This window comes from Lissotriton vulgaris, chromosome 6, assembly GCF_964263255.1.
Source record: "Lissotriton vulgaris chromosome 6, aLisVul1.2, whole genome shotgun sequence".
Lineage (NCBI taxonomy): Eukaryota > Metazoa > Chordata > Amphibia > Caudata > Salamandridae > Lissotriton > Lissotriton vulgaris.
The window spans coordinates 928,546,947-928,564,826 of NC_141694.1; the positions used below are offsets into that span (position 1 = coordinate 928,546,947).

The following is a 17,880-nucleotide window of genomic DNA, read 5'->3' on the forward strand; positions in this document are numbered from 1 at the left end:
CCACACCACTGGAGTCAAGCTATCCTGGCTGAAGACGGCTGATAGCCAGAAACCAGTCCTAGGATGCTTGATTCCGGTCCAGGAAAGACATGGCTTGGCAGTTCGGGCTGGACTGTTTCTATGAAGCACAGGGTCAAGGCTGATTTGCATATGGCCATGTCTGAACTGGGGTGGTGTGGAGTGCAAAAAACGATGGATTTAGGCCCAGATCTCTGTTCTGGGGTGAATGTATGACATTGTTCTGCATTCTGTCCATCAACTGTTATTTTTGCATTGGTCACCCCGAGTGGGATGGGTATGCTCAGACGTGAGTCCCATGCTCTCCACACCACTGGAGTCAAGCTATCCTGGCTGAAGACGGCTGATAGCCAGAAACCGGTCCTAGGATGCTTGATTCTGGTCCAGGAAAGACATGGCTTGGCAGTTCGGGCTGGACTGTTCCCATGAGGCACAGGGTCAAGGCTGATTTGCATATGGCCATGTCTGAACTGGGGTGGTGTGGAGTGCAAAAAAAAGATGGATTTAGACCCAGATGTCTGTACTGGGGTGAATGTATGACATTGTTCTGCATTCTGTCCTTCAACTGTTATTTTTGCATTTGTCACCCCGAGTGGGATGGGTATGCTCAGACGTGAGTCCCATGCTCTCCACACCACTGGAGTCAAGCTATCCTGACTGAAGACGGCTGATAGCCAGAAACCGGTTCTAGGATGCTTGATTCCGGTCAAGGAAAGACATGGCTTGGCAGTTCGGGCTGGACTGTTCCCAAAAGGCACAGGGTCAAGGCTGATTTGCATATGGCCATGTCTGAACTGGGGTGGTGTGGAGTGCAAAAAAACGATGGATTTAGGCCCAGATCTCTGTACGGGGGTGAATGTATGACATTGTTCTGCATTCTGTCCATCAACTGTTATTTTTGCATTTGCTGGCTGCGATGGGCTGCAATGGTTCCCATACGTCCTTGCTCTGCAGCCTCGCATGGTGGAATCAGCCGCTATGTCACGTCTCTGTGCTGCAGTTCCAATGTAGATGGAGACGTGCGCACCATCCTGTAGTGCTGCTTTCCAAGTAGACCAAGACCTCTAATCGTTGTCCCCCAAAGCAGCGCATGATGGAAGCTCTACATGGCCGCCCCTCCTTTGTAAAAAAAAAAACCCACAAGCAGCGACGGTGAGAGGTGGTGGTGTGCAGACGGTACCAGGGAGATTAAGGGAACTGCGAGCAGCGACGGGCGACACTAGCAGGAAAGCACAAGAGCAGCCGACTTTGAAGCTCAGAGGTTCTCCTCTGGTGGGCTAATAAAAAAGAAGCAGTGGTGTGAAGTGGCGCAAGCTGAACAAAGGAAATGCCTTAAGCCGTCAGCGGACTACAAACCGATAAAAACAAATAGACTCAATCTAAAAAAAAAAATTGTGCTTGAAAAGAACATAAATGGGCACAAATGAAAGCCTACAAGTAATAGGGCCACTAGCCATGGGCAGTAACAACACACCAAGAGGAGGTACAAATATAAGGGATTCACCACAAAAAAGCAAGGAGTTTTGAAGGGCACACAAAGGAACGATTGAAAAGGGAGGGGCGTGGCTTAAGCCCACAGAGGAGATACAGCATGTCTCTCGAGACAGCGCATGCGCTGCCAAGGCTCGACCCAAAAAGGCAGGAATACATTGTACCACATTGCCATAACAATTCGAAAATGGACATATCTACTCAGTTTCCTCTTTGCAAAAAAAAATAAAAGCATGGCACGCCTTCTTAAAAATCACCCACATTAATGTGTGAAGACTTTTATTAACCTGCAATCATATGCAATGTGTCATAGTTTTATGCAAGCAACTATCATGTTGTCATTTCTCGAATTTATATGTATTAGCACCACTCAGGATTCTTCTTACTCACTGGAAAATATAGATCCCAAATCACAGGATAATCTGTGGTGCAAGAAAGCTAGCAAAGGATACAGTTCACAGGAGGAGTACCGAAGATTCCCATCTTTTGGCCAGTTACTAAACAAACCAGTATTCCTATGATAAAGGTGAGAAGACATCATGAATTTGTATTCATCCAAGAGAAATGAAATGAATACAATCTTATAAACGGGCATCAAGGTGTCCAGAGGATGGTATAGTTTGTGGTATGAGCCGATGCCAGATTATAGATAAGCTTCTGCAAAGAGCCATGTTTTTTAAGATTTCCGGAAGAGCATGGCCGATGGTTGCCCTTTTAATTCCGGAGGAAGAGTGTTCCACAGTTTCGGGGCGAGGGAGGAGAAGGCCCTCCCTCCCCACCTGGCTCTGAAAACCCGGGGGACGGACAGAAGATTTTTGTTGGAGGAGCCAAGGACTCTGCTAGGGGAATAGGGAACTAGCAGAGACCTTATGCCTTCAGAGCTTGCTCCATACAGGGCCCCATGAACAAGGCAAAGGGTCTTAAAAGAGATCCTAGCCTGAATGGGTAGCCAGTGCAGGCTCTTCCTTGCTAGCGTGGCAGAGGAAAGTCAGCACTTACCGCGTTTAACTCCCCAGTCGGAATATATTAAACCTGAAACATGCTTCCCCTTATAGAATATGACTAACATTTGTATTGCAGTATGCTGTGTGTTCATTAGTCTCACCTTTCCCCCCCATGATGGTCATCCCTCCTCTTCCCTTACTAACACATTTTTAGTGTGGCTTTCAGTTCCTATGACTCTAATTATAAAGGGACAATTTCAAATATTTGTGCTGGCTGTTTTGTGAAATGCTCCCAGGCGTTTGATGTATTAAATATATGTATTGTTGAATTAGGAGGAACCACTTCCTAAATTACTTATCTTCTGTAATCGGTTGGTATTGATCTTGTGTATACTGCATCATTTATGCCGGTGGTTCAAGGAAGTGGGCACCAACACTGATTTTTCATCAATAAACATTGACTGAGATCAAGAGAGAAAAGGAAGGAGGGAATAGAAAAACAGCAAAAACAATGACAAAGGGAGAAAGCAGAGAAAATGCAGGAGACCGATAAAGAGACAGGAAATGTAGAGTGGTGTAAGAAAGAGGCATGGGGTGTGGAATCAAGATAAGGCAATCCAATCAGCGGTATAGGGCAGCTTAAGAAAAACTCAGGGCACTTGCGCTTATTTATTCATTTTTGTTAACAAATTAAGCCCTGGCCATGTAGCCGGGCTACCATACCTTTAACAAGTTCGGGCTTGTAGGCTTTCCGTAGTTGCTCCACAATGTCATTGTAGAAGGGCTCAGCCTGTTCGGAAGGCATTGCCATGTGAAAGTCTGGCTTATTCCCCTTTAAGATGCACTGAAGCGTAAACTGGCTAATGCAAAGCACCTCGTACTGTTTGTCCATCACGCTTTTACACCACGCCTTCCCACCTTCATCTTCAAACAAACGCAGGTTTAAAACTTTACGAACCCTGTGGAGAAAATTAGTGGAAAAAAGCTTCAAAATGCTAATAAAAGGAAATAAAAGACAATGGTCTGAGTGCTACAGGAATGAAAATATCAAACAATCAAGTCAGTGAATAGTGGTCCCAACACAAAAAAAACAAGATAAACCAATATCAGGAGTCTAAGTTTAAGACGTTTTAGTCCAATGTTCTATTTAGTTCCACAGAGATGTGCTTATTAACTTAAACACTTTCAAACATACCTCTTTCACCAAGTATGGTTAATATTTCCCAGCAATAAAGTTTCCCCTCAAATTCCATGTGGACCACCGCTTTCGTACTTGAAATTACCAGGTGCGAGGATACTGGGCCCATAAACTGCCATCCACCAAGAGCAGAAGAGAGGCTCATCCCAGGACCCTCTCAGCCCCTTGCAACTCCCGCACAGCAACATGGTGAGGTCTGTACGCTCACATCTACCACCAGAGCAGGCCAGGCAATAAGGACTGACTTGCGTAATTGCCGGAAACCGGTGATACAATATTGGCCAGAATTATTAATTAAGGCCCTAGTATCTCCCCCACAGTTTCTGAGCAGCTCGTACTGAACCACTGGAGTGAAATGTACATTGTAAGTTGTATAAACTGCAATATTCTTAATTTTTTAACTAACTGAACTTTATTTGTATATATACATACATCGAATACAGAGAATCCTATCAATGAATGCAAAGTTGAAAGGAATTACTTTGCACAACTTAAGGACAATTAACTTGTTTTCAGTTAGAAGCAATGAAAGTATGTTTTGAATCAATGTGTGCTGATAGAGAGAGTGAACAATTGCCTCCCTTCCACACCATTTACCACTAAAATAATTTTTTTATGAATGAAACCCTCATACAACCTGATTCACCCAATGGAGTCGGTCTATTAAATTGCACTATAGGAAAGTACCCTCCTGAGGCTGTAAATTGGCATACTAAGAACTTTTAAAAACAAATCAAACAAAATAAAAATGTTAATTTTTGGAAGATATAGTCCAGAGAGAGGTTGGGGGAATATTAACAAAAAAGAGCTCTTGACTCGTAGGTGGTTTAAGCAGAAAAATTGTAATATACCGGTCAACTCGACCCCGCTTGGCGGGTGTCACCCTCTTTACAATGATATTCACCCTTTTAATAAACAATATAACTACGTAAACGTCAATACGACAACTCTCTTTGCAAAGCTGTATCTCCCTCCTAAAGTAGTTTGTCCTTCACTTTACTGGTATCACCCCCCTTGATGCAGTTCAAGGACCACAATTACTGACACATTGGAGGATTATGTGCAGCACTTGAGAGCAATTTCCTCTGTCACTCTTGGGAAGAGCTTATGGGAGTTTTTGTGTATTTATAAAATTGCGTGTGGAATCAGCGTGCAGAATATGGACCTACACTTGAATTGGCTTGTGTACAAGTATATGATGTTACTAGCAGCCCGTCCCGACGTTGTCCGGGTAGCCGGCCAGTAGTATATTGTTTTGTACGATTTCGTTTAGATAGCATTTCTTATCTGTGACAGGCCTGTGAAACTCTCCGATTCACAGTGCACTGCTGATGCACTTAAGAGTGCACGTTCAGTAGTGTGTGAACTCGAGTTTCCCTACTTTATTTTTCCTTGCAATATTATATAGCGCGAACTCGACAACATGGCATGAGCACAATTTACATTACAGAAGAACACATTCATTTGTGGTAGGCACGGGGAGACAAAGCGATTTGCTTGGAATCACAGGATGTTGAGCTGATGCCGAGATTCGAACGTAGCTCCCCAGCTCTAAAGTTCGCAATTCTAGAACTTGTGGCGGGAGGTGTGTCTAAAAGTGTATGTTGGTGCTGGCCATCAATGAGAGAGACAGGTGCATTTTTCAAATGGGTGGTGAAAAAATAGGAGTATGTTGCTGGAGATGTGGGCCGCCGTGCCACCAATGTACTTACCGGGGGAAGGTAAACACCCATTGTTAGAACCGGCTGTCTCCAGTTGGCAGAGGTATACACTTCTGACAAATAGGGACACTCCTTTTCTAGTCAAGGCAAGGGGATCACACCCTTCGATAACCCCTGCTCACCCCCTTGGTAGCTTGGCAGAGCAGAACAGGCTTATCTCAGAGGCTGTGTGTTAAGCAATTATGACCACATACAGTAATACAGTGAATACACTACAAATGGACACGACACCGTAGTATTATAAAAATAAGTATTTTTATATAAGGCTTAGCACAAGACCAAAATAACGGCAAAACTGTACACAATCGGAATAAATACGTTCGGGAAGGAAAAAGGATAGTTCAAAGGTAGTTCTTCTTTAGCACCAGAGTCTTTTATATCAAGCAAATCTTCTTCTTGGAAACACAGTTCTTTAGCAACAGGGTAACTCACACGGGAGCTACACAACGCTGGGCAAAGATAATCCACAGGTTCGGCGTCGACCGCGAGGAGCGCTGCGTCGGGCCTGGAGCCACACGGACCTCCAACAACACAGTACCTTAGGAAAATGAAGCACACGATGATCAGCGGCGTCGAGCAATCCGGCGTCGCGTCTCCGGTGTCGATCAGGCCTCAGCAGGCGTTGTCGATGATGCAGTTGCACAGAGTGAGCAGCGCTCACGGCGTCGAAGGGCACACGGTTGATGCGATCAGCAGCGGAGCAGACACGAGGTCCCCTGGAGTTAGAGCCGTACTCCTACTCACTGGCGTTGCTGCTGGCGTCGGTTGGGCCCAGCGTCCGATCGTCGTGGTTGCTGGTTCTTTCAGAGATGCTGGATTCACACTTCCAGCAGATAGCACTTTGTAGCAGGTGAAGTCCTTTAGCCCTGTGACTTCGGCAGGAGACTGGCACTCTTCCAGTCCTTGGAGATTTTCTTAGCAAGCGTGAGAGTACACACACAGTTCCTCTCTCCTGGTTCCTTGGCAAAAATAAAGAAGCGCTGCAGGATTCCCCCAACAACAGCACACTGGCAGAAGGGGTAAGCAGTCCTTTAGATCAGCAGGCTTCTTGTCCTTGGTTACAGGGTTCCTTGTCAGAAGTGATCTGAGTTCCTAGTTCAGGGGTCCTCCTCTTATACCCCTTTTCGTCTTTGATCCCTTTGTCTATGCCGGGGATTTCCCAACATCCTGGGTCTGTGGTGGGTGGAGCTAGGCAGTAGCACCTGGCCTATTCATTGAGCCGGGCCGGGTCCTCAGACGCCCCGCAGGAGGTGGAGCCAGCATTGACACTGGCAGGAGCAGAGCTATCGCCCTCCTGGCAGGAGGTGGGGCTAGGATCGTCCATGGCAGGTACAGAGCCATCAGTCGCTCGGCAGGAGGTGGAGCCAGCATTGTATCAGGCAAGGCAGGCTATCAACAACTACTCTCCCCCTACTCTCAACGTAATGTCCCACTCATCCCACACTGACTCATCCAGACCTCTTGGAGCCACCCAGCTCCTGTCACATACATGCAAGACCAGCAGAGACCAGATATGGTTAGACAAGAAAATAGACACTTTCTAAAAAGTGCTATTTTCGAACCCAGAGTCCAAAAACCATCCACACCAACGGATGCGTAATTAAACCCCGAGTTCAGGGATACCAAACTCGACATTGCACCATGCTCCCCGAGCCAGCTAGGATTATAGCGTTAATAACCCCGGCGGCCCATTCTATCCAACGGAGAGCAGGCTACCTCGCAATAGTGAAGCCCTAAGATGGCGGCACTTCACTATCAGGACATGCCAACTTGGTCAGGCTTGTCCTACCTTACACTTACAATGCACCCTGCCCACGGGCCTACCATAGGGGTGACTAACATGAAGCTAAGGGAAGGTTGGAGGGGCTGGCAGGTAGGTATACCTGCGCAGCCGACGTGACAGTGCAGGACTGCACGTGGGTCTCGCAATGACCGACCCGTAGACATTCGTTTACAAGGCCGCTCCTGTGGGTGGCACAACACGTGCTGCAAGCCCACGAGCGGCATTTGTATTTACAAGCCCTGGCACTCCTGGTGCACTAGACTAGGGACTGACAGTAAACCAAATAAGCCAAACATGGATACAATAGATACATCATTTTAACAGAGGGAGCACTTGCGCTATGGCACTGATCAGCAGTGACACGGCGCCCAAAGCATATACCAGCAAAACATCGTAACACAGTAGAGGCAAACAGAAAAAATGGAGGAGAGACTCAAGCCAATGATGTCAGGTCTAACACGTGTCCCCTCCAGCTGAAATGTGGGGAGAACTACCCTTAACCTAGGGAGTCCTCATCACTAAGGCGGAAAAATCTGGACAGACCATCAGCATTGGCGTGATCTGTACCAGGGCGGTGTTCCACCGTAAAGTCCATCCCCTGTAGAGCTATGGACCACCTCAACAGTTTTGGATTCTCACCCCTCATTTGCATTAACCATCTGAGGGGCCTGTGGTCCGTCTGAACCCGGAAGTGAGTCCCAAACAGGTAGGGTCTTAGCTTCTTCAGCGCCCAGACCACAGCAAATGCTTCTCTCTCTATCGCACTCCACCTCGTTTCCCTGGGAAGTAACCTCCTACTGATGAAGGCTACAGGCAAGTCTCGGCCCTCTTCATTCACCTGAGCTAAAACAGCCCCCACGCCATGCTCTGAAGCGTCCGTCTGAACAATGAATTCTTTCGAAAAGTCGGGTGCTTGGAGTATAGGTGCTGTGCACATTGCAGTTTTCAGGGTGTCAAAGGCCGTTTGACAGGCATCAGTCCAGATCACGTTTCGTGGCTGCTTCCTGGAAGTCAGCGAAGTCAAGGGGTGCACAATGTTACCGTAATCCTTGACAAACCTCCTGTAATAACCCGTGAGTCCTAAGAAGGCTCTCACCTGTGTTTGGGTTTTGGGCGGCGCCCAAGCCAGGATGGTATCAATCTTGGGTTGCAGGGGGGCCACCTTACCGCTCCCTACTTGGTGCCCCAAGTACACCACAGAACCCTGCCCAATCTGGCACTTACTGGCCTTGATTGTGAGGCCTGCTCCGCGCAGGGCCAACAACACTTCCTGGAGGTGGCGCCAGTGTTCCTCCCAGCTGGCGCTGAACACTGCGATGTCGTCCAGGTAGGCGGCGCTGAATTCCTCCAGTCCAGCCAAGACCTGGTTGACCAACCTCTGGAAGGTGGCGGGGGCATTCTTCATCCCAAAGGGCATCACCCGGAACTGGTATAGCCCATCTGGTGTGGAGAATGCTGACCTCTCTTTTGCCCCATCAGTCAAGGCGATCTGCCAGTACCCAGACGTTAAGTCAAACGTACTAAGGTACCGGGCAGCCCCCAACCGATCGATGAGCTCATCAGCTCTGGGGATGGGGTGCGCGTCAGTCTTCGTGACTGAATTGAGCCCTCGGTAATCCACGCAGAACCGGAGTTCTGGTGAAGCACCAGGCGCTGCAGCCTTCGGGACCAAGACCACTGGGCTGGCCCAAGGACTGCTAGAGGACTCAATCACCCCCAATGCGAACATTTTGGAGACCTCCTCCTTAATGTACGCTCGGACCTTGTCAGTCACCCTGTAAGCCTTGTGCTTCACAGGCGGGCTGTCTCCGGTGTCAACGTCATGGACACACCAATGCGTGACACCCGGAACCAAGGAAAACAGATCCGGGAATTGTCCCAACAGGTGGCGACAATCCTGTTTCTGCTCAAGGGTCAGTGTGTCAGAGAGGACCACACCATCCACTGACCCGTCTTGCTCCTTAGCATACAGGAGGTCAGGAAGAGGCTCACTCTCCTCCTCCGTTCCATCATCTGTCGCTAAGAGCATGCCCACTTCGGACCTTTCTAAGTGGGGTTTCAAACGGTTGACATGCAGGACCCGCAAGGGGTTCCTGGGAGATTTCAAGTCCACCAAGTAGGTGACATCGCTCTTTTTCTCCACAACCTTAAACGGTCCCGTCCACCTGTCCTTGAGCGCACAAGGTTCCACAGGGGACATGACCCACACTTCCTGACCAGGCTGAAGCTCTACCAGAGTGGCATTCCGGTCGTACCATCGCTTCATCTCCTCCTGGCTGGCCTCCAGATTTGCCTGAGCAAGTTCTCTGAAGCGCCGAGTCTGGTTCCGAAAGGCCAGCATGTAGCTGTATACATCCTGGGGAGGTTTCCTGGGAGATTGCTCCCAGCCTTCCTTGACCAGACTCAAAGGTCCTCTTACCGGGTGACCGTATAAGAGCTCAAAGGGGCTGAACCCTAGAGCCTTCTGCGGCACCTCACGGTAAGCAAACAACAGGCATGGCAAGAGGACGTCCCATTTCCGCCTCATTGGTTCTTCAAGACCCATAATCATGCCTTTCAGGGTCCGGTTGAATCTCTCAACCAGCCCGTTTCCTTGCAGGTGGTAAGGAGTGGTGAACTGGTAGGTTACCCCACACTCCTTCCACAGAGACTTCATATAGTTCGAAATGAAGTTGGTGCCTCGGTCGGACACCACCTCTCTGGGGAACCCCATCCGGGAGAAAACACCCATCAGTGCCCGTCCCACCACGGGGGCCGTCACTGTCCTGAGAGGGATGGCTTCCGGGTACCTTGTGGCATGGTCCACCAAGACCAGGATGAACCTGTTGCCCAGGGCTGTCTTGGGGTCCAGGGGCCCAACAATGTCAATACCCACCCGGTCAAATGGGGTGCTGACCACCGGAAAAGGTTGGAGGGGAGCCTTCTGCTTCCTTCCGCTTTTCCCACTTGCCTGGCAAGTGCGGCAAGTCTTGCAATGGATGTCTACATCCCTACGCATCTGAGGCCAATAAAAATGGGTGACAAGCCTGTCATAGGTCTTGTCCTGCCCCAGATGTCCAGCTAACGGTACGTCATGAGCCAAACCCAGTAGGAAGGCTCTGAAGCGCTGGGGTACCACCAGCACACGGGCTGACCCAGGCTCAGCAGCCTTAGGCTCGCTATACAGGAGGTCGTTCTCCCAGTACACAAAATGTGACCCTGCCTGATCACCTGAGGATTGGGCTGAGGCCTGCTGCCTCATGCCCACAAGAGAAGGGCACTCTTTCTGTTCCGCACAGAATTCCTCCCTGGAGGGACCACCATCCTGCTGCCAGTGGGTCAGCTCGGGCAGATCTCCCAGTTCGGCAATTTGTTCCCCTGTGGGCTCCAGGGCATCCCCCTCAGGGTCTACCTCCTTCTGGACCACGGGAACAACGGGGCCGGTTTCCCGCGCCTCCTGCCTCTTCTCTTCACAGCTGGGTCCTGGGCCGTACTTTCAGGCTCCGGGACCCCATCAACACCCTTACTCGCTGTCATGGAACGAGTGGTTGCACACACCCACTCTGGCACACCCAACATTTTCAAGTGCGCCGCTCTCTCCACCTTAGCCCAAGGGGAGTCTTCCAAATCATTGCCCAGGAGACAGTCGACAGGCATGGCGGGCCTCACAGCAACTTGAAGAGTACCTGAAACTCCCCCCCATTCAAAGGAAACCTGAGCCACCTCACACTCTTTCTGGGAGTTATCGGCAGCTATCACGGGGTAGAATGCGTGGGGAACCACCTGCTCTCTGGACACCAAGTGACACTTGACAGCTGTCACACTCGCTCCGGTGTCTCTGAGAGCTTCCACTCTATGGCCATTAATGGTCACCCACTGCCTATATTTACTAGTGTTACTAGGCAGAGGGGGTGGAGGGACCATTTGCATGTCTCCTAGCGAGACCAGGGACATTTCTGCGGGACCCCTCCCACCATGGACAACCATCTCCTCCCCTCCCAAGGCTACACTTGCCAACTGACGAGGGGGTGCACGCGGCGGTGCATTCGAATCCTTCTTGGGACACTGGGGGTCATAAAACCGGTGTCCCACCTGCCCACAACCGTAGCAGGTTAGGGGGCCCCTATGAACAGGTTTACCCGTCGGGGCCCCTGACTTCTTCTCAGGGGGAGGCTGGGAACCCTTCCCTTGGTTCCCTTGGGGATTACTTTGGGGCCCTTTCTGAGACTCCTTCTGTTTACCCTTGTCCCCCCCACTCTTCTGCTGGGGACCCTGCCCACCTTTGGCTGAGTCTCCCACTGGACCCTTGTGGACCCTGGTACTGACCCAGCGGTCCGCCTCCTCAGCAAGTTTTCTAGGGTTAGATATCTTGCTATCAATCAGGTGCTGGCGCAGCTCTGGAAAACAGTTATTAGACAAGTGCTCCCACGCAAACAAATCATAGAGAGCTTCATAACTTTCCACTTTGCTGCCCTTTACCCAACCATCCATGGCTCTGCAAAAATAAGACACATATTCAACCCACGTCGTACCAGGCAACTTCTTACATTCTCTAAAAGCTTGTCTGTACTGCTCGGGGGTTAAACCATATCGCAACATTAAAGCATCTTTCATATGAGCATACGACATCCTATCTGCAACAGGCATGTCTAACAGGGTATCTCTTCCCTCATTCACAAAGCGACCCCACAACCCCGCTCCCCAATTCTTCTCAGGGACCTGGTGGGCCAACAATGCTAACTCATATGCTTTAAACCATTGACCAATATCTTCATTCTTATTGTAATCTTTGATCACATCTTTCGGGAAGTAAAACTTACTCTCTGCAGGCTCGGATGGAATGCTGCCACCAGAGGGATTCAACTCAAATTTTTTAGCTTGGATATCCAGTTCCCTCAACCTGGCTTCACGCTCCAAAGCTAACTTCTCTCGTTCAAACTCCAACTTTTTGATCTCTAAATCAGCTTCCCTTCTACCTCTTGCATTTTCTAACTCCAACTGCCCATTTATCTTTAGCCTTGCCATCTCCATGTTGTAAGCTCGCTCTTTCGCCCTTTCTTCTCTTTCTTCAGGGGAAAGACCTTTAGAGGAAACACTGCTTCCGGGAGAGGGCACAGGTCCATTCACTGGCACCTCCTCATCCCCTTCCTCTGTGGGTACCACCACCACATCAGAGGGATTTCTGGACTCCCACCAGGCCTGCAATGCTTTATAAAAATCATCTTTTCTCGAGAGGCCGGTGGTAGGAACTTCAAACTGGTTGCAAAAGTGTTTCAGCTCATCTTTCTTGTATTTCTTTAGCTTACTCCTTTCGAACTCCTCCACAACAACGATAGCAGGGGCAGTGACTCCGTTGTCACTCATGGTTAAACTGGCAGTGTTCAGAAAATCAAGTTTCCGAAAAGCGGAGAACAAAAATAGGATCCTTCCGAATCAGATTGTGACTGCGTTATGGTCTGCTTTCACTATGTAGCGCACACTAATCACTGTACATGGGTCATAAATGCAAGGTCCAAATCCTCACCGCTGCATCCAATGTTAGAACCGGCTGTCTCCAGTTGGCAGAGGTATACACTTCTGACAAATAGGGACACTCCTTTTCTAGTCAAGGCAAGGGGATCACACCCTTCGATAACCCCTGCTCACCCCCTTGGTAGCTTGGCAGAGCAGAACAGGCTTATCTCAGAGGCTGTGTGTTAAGCAATTATGACCACATACAGTAATACAGTGAATACACTACAAATGGACACGACACCGTAGTATTATAAAAATAAGTATTTTTATATAAGGCTTAATACAAGACCAAAATAACGGCAAAACTGTACACAATCGGAATAAATACGTTCGGGAAGGAAAAAGGATAGTTCAAAGGTAGTTCTTCTTTAGCACCAGAGTCTTTTATATCAAGCAAATCTTCTTCTTGGAAACACAGTTCTTTAGCAACAGGGTAACTCACACGGGAGCTACACAACGCTGGGCAAAGATAATCCACAGGTTCGGCGTCGACCGCGAGGAGCGCTGCGTCGGGCCTGGAGCCACACGGACCTCCAACAACACAGTACCTTAGGAAAATGAAGCACACGATGATCAGCGGCGTCGAGCAATCCGGCGTCGCGTCTCCGGTGTCGATCAGGCCTCAGCAGGCGTTGTCGATGATGCAGTTGCACAGAGTGAGCAGCGCTCACGGCGTCGAAGGGCACACGGTTGATGCGATCAGCAGCGGAGCAGACACGAGGTCCCCTGGAGTTAGAGCCGTACTCCTACTCACTGGCGTTGCTGCTGGCGTCGGTTGGGCCCAGCGTCCGATCGTCGTGGTTGCTGGTTCTTTCAGAGATGCTGGATTCACACTTCCAGCAGATAGCACTTTGTAGCAGGTGAAGTCCTTTAGCCCTGTGACTTCGGCAGGAGACTGGCACTATTCCAGTCCTTGGAGATTTTCTTAGCAAGCGTGAGAGTACACACACAGTTCCTCTCTCCTGGTTCCTTGGCAAAAATAAAGAAGCGCTGCAGGATTCCCCCAACAACAGCACACTGGCAGAAGGGGTAAGCAGTCCTTTAGATCAGCAGGCTTCTTGTCCTTGGTTACAGGGTTCCTTGTCAGAAGTGATCTGAGTTCCTAGTTCAGGGGTCCTCCTCTTATACCCCTTTTCGTCTTTGATCCCTTTGTCTATGCCGGGGATTTCCCAACATCCTGGGTCTGTGGTGGGTGGAGCTAGGCAGTAGCACCTGGCCTATTCATTGAGCCGGGCCGGGTCCTCAGACGCCCCGCAGGAGGTGGAGCCAGCATTGACACTGGCAGGAGCAGAGCTATCGCCCTCCTGGCAGGAGGTGGGGCTAGGATCGTCCATGGTAGGTACAGAGCCATCAGTCGCTCGGCAGGAGGTGGAGCCAGCATTGTATCAGGCAAGGCAGGCTATCAACAACTACTCTCCCCCTACTCTCAACGTAATGTCCCACTCATCCCACACTGACTCATCCAGACCTCTTGGAGCCACCCAGCTCCTGTCACATACACGCAAGACCAGCAGAGACCAGATATGGTTAGACAAGAAAATAGACACTTTCTAAAAAGTGCTATTTTCGAACCCAGAGTCCAAAAACCATCCACACCAACGGATGCGTAATTAAACCCCGAGTTCAGGGATACCAAACTCGACATTGCACCATGCTCCCCGAGCCAGCTAGGATTATAGCGTTAATAACCCCGGCGGCCCATTCTATCCAACGGAGAGCAGGCTACCTCGCAATAGTGAAGCCCTAAGATGGCGGCACTTCACTATCAGGACATGCCAACTTGGTCAGGCTTGTCCTACCTTACACTTACAATGCACCCTGCCCACGGGCCTACCATAGGGGTGACTAACATGAAGCTAAGGGAAGGTTGGAGGGGCTGGCAGGTAGGTATACCTGCGCAGCCGACGTGACAGTGCAGGACTGCACGTGGGTCTCGCAATGACCGACCCGTAGACATTCGTTTACAAGGCCGCTCCTGTGGGTGGCACAACACGTGCTGCAAGCCCACGAGCGGCATTTGTATTTACAAGCCCTGGCACTCCTGGTGCACTAGACTAGGGACTGACAGTAAACCAAATAAGCCAAACATGGATACAATAGATACATCATTTTAACAGAGGGAGCACTTGCGCTATGGCACTGATCAGCAGTGACACGGCGCCCAAAGCATATACCAGCAAAACATCGTAACACAGTAGAGGCAAACAGAAAAAATGGAGGAGAGACTCAAGCCAATGATGTCAGGTCTAACACCCATTATTCCACAACTTTCTTTCCGCATACCATCACTCCGCATACTTTCATTACTAAAGTACCATGACTCCGCAATGCCATTATAACGCATGGCATTACATTTTATATGCTTTTACCACGCATACATTTCCAACGAAATTCGTTGTAAATGCATGAATGGTAAAAGCATGTTTTTTCTTTAATGTTTGGATAAGGTAAGTATGGGTATAGGGGTATATGTTTTGGGGTACTGAGGTATATGTTTTGGGGTGTTTGGGTATTTTAAGGGTTCAGATATAGTTTTGGGTTATGAGGTACAGGGGTAGTTTTAGGGTTTAGGGATAGGTTTGGGTTTTGGGGTACAGGGGTATTTTTAGGGTTCAGGGCTAGGTTTGGGTTTTGGGGTACAGGGGTATTAGGGTTCAGGGGTAGGTTTGGGTTTTGGGGTACAGGGTTATTTTTAGGGTTCAGGGCTAGGTGTGGGTTTTGGGGTATAGGGGTATTTTTAGGGTTCAGGGGTAGGTTTGGGTTTTGGGGTACAGGGGTATTTTAAGGGTTCAGGGATAGGTTTGGGTTTTGGGGTACAGGGGTATTTTAGGGTTCAAGGGTAGGTTTGGGTTTTGGTGTACAGTGGTATTTTTAGGGCTCAGGATTAGGTTTTGGTTTTGGGGTACAGGGGTATTTTTAGGGTTCAGGGGTATGTTTGGGGTTTGAGGTACAGGGGTATTTAAAGGGTTCAGGGCTAGGTTTGGGTTTTGGGGTACAGGGGTATTTTTAGGGTTTAGGGATAGGTTTGGGTTTTGGGGTACAGGGTATATTTATGGGGTTAAGATGGGTTAGTGTTTAAGGGTTTTGGGGTATTTTAAGGAGTAAGGGTGGGTTATGATTATGGGGTGCAGGGGTATTTAAAGGGAGCAGGGTGGATTAGCACACAATATGACACATGGCATGAAGGGCGGAACGTACCACACGCCCCCAGCATTTGTCACGCCCCCAGCACACGCCCACAGCACAACGCAGACACGCCCACAAGGGACTACTTTGCTGGCACGGTTCTTTTACCTTTTAAATGTATATGGTGCGCGTCTGCATAGCCTATGTCCTTCTGCTTCAACTTCCCTTCCCAACGCTGTATTGGGTGTTGTGATTGGTGCTGTGGTTCCTGAGATTACCCGCCTCAAAGGTTTGGGCTCTCTCTTTTATTATATTAGTATGGATGGATTGCTTTTGAAACGATTTTAATATGATTTGTTAAAGTGCCTTTTCCTGGTTTATGCTACCTAGCCACATCTTGTTCAAAAATGGATGTCTCACTCTGTAAGGTCACTGTTTATTGTTCTGGTACAAAGAGTTAAGTAAAGTCATGTTTGTTTATTTCTGAATGACGTTCTGGAAGAAAATGTTTCCAATATGGGCTACGCAATATTTCAACTGATCAAAGTCACTTTCACTGCCTGCTGTATTGCAGTACAGATGAAAGACATGTATCTCACCAGCTGACCAGGATCTAACTGACCAGGCTGGAATATTAACTGGATGAGATCATGAATAATAAATATCTTCCGCAGGTCTTGCAAGCCGGTGGTCAGTCTCCATTGGATGAGTTTAAAGAGGCAGTTGCAAGACTGGAAATAAGATTCGCCAAAGAAGAAAACCTAGTAAGGAATAGGTATAAATTCTATAAAAACAAACAACGTGAAGAAGAATCTATAGATGACTTTGTTGCACGGCTAAGGGAATTATCAGTCAAATGCTGCTTTGGACAAACGACTGATGAACTTATTCGAGATCAACCGATTGTTCAGTGCAACAATCGGAAAATCCAAGAGAGGTTATGGGCAGCAAAAAACCCGGATTTAAAAACTGCGATAAGTCTAACGAAAGTGGTAGAGGAGTCTGAAAAATGCATGAGGGAACTCCAGAAATGTAACTCTGAGCAAAAAATTGCAGATGTTTCATCAAAGAATTTTGCAGATAGCGACAACAGTGATGAGAGTGCGGTTGCCGCTGTAAAGAAAAAAAGTTACAGTTTAGAGAAAAAAAATTGTAGGTAAAAGCTCATATATAATTTGTTCTAAGTGTGGTAGAAATTCACATAACTCAGATGCAAAGTTTTGTTTTGCTAATAACAAGGAATGTTTGAAGTGTGGCAAAATAGGTCACTTTGCAAGGATGTGCAAGGGTACAGCGAAATCGAGAGTAGCGACGCTTAATGAATATGAATGTGCAGTTAAGAGAGACATGAACAAATTATTGGTTGTGGAAGACATGAGTGTGAACCTGTGTCAAGATAAAAGAGAAAAAAGACCAAAGGCTGATTTTATTATTGATGAGAGAAATATTAGCCTTATGGTTGATTCTGGGTCAAGATGTACTATTATTCAATTTTCAATCCTGAGAGATGTGTGGGGTGAAAAAGATCTCAAAGAAAGTGATATGTCTCCCACAGGGTACCAAGGGGAAAAAATTGAACTTCTAGGATATTTTGAGAGTGAGATCAAATTCAAGAATAGGTCTATGATTGGAAAGGTATATGTGTCAGCTGATGGTCCAGCTATATTAGGTTGGATGCACCAATACAATCTTTACATTATAGTCAATCCTAGAGCTAATGAGCAAGTAATGGTGATTGATGATGTAAGCATTGATGACTTCTTGGTGGAAGCTAAAGCGGTGTTTAGAGATGAATTGGGTGAACTAATAGGATACGAACACAACATTTTGTTGAAGAAAGGGGCTGTTCCTATTCAGCATAAGGCAAGGAGAGTACCCATGGCAGCGAGAGAAGAAGTAAAAGCTGTGATTGAGGAGATGCTCCAAGGGGGTATAATAGAGCCAGTTGAGGCAGCCATTTGGGTTTCTCCGGTGGTGATCACACAGAAGGCCGATAAAAAAATAAGATTTTGTGTAGACCTGAGGTGTTTGAATAAGTGTGTGGTGGCTGATGTGTTTCCTTTACCGAACATTGGTGAACTTGTGTCAACATTAAATGGTGCAAAG

At 48.2% G+C, this 17,880-nt stretch overlaps 1 protein-coding gene across 2 annotated transcripts in view; it reads right to left on the reverse strand.

Annotated features, from left to right (window-relative positions):
• Positions 1 to 17,880, reverse strand: part of DTD1 (D-aminoacyl-tRNA deacylase 1) — a 711,214-nt gene that overhangs the window by 553,727 nt on the left and 139,607 nt on the right. For both annotated transcript variants that reach the window (XM_086926909.1, XM_086926910.1), the window contains exon 3: positions 3,177 to 3,412. In XM_086926909.1, coding sequence (XP_086783035.1) covers positions 3,177 to 3,412 — 236 coding nt within the window. The remainder of the gene's footprint in view (positions 1 to 3,176; positions 3,413 to 17,880) is intronic.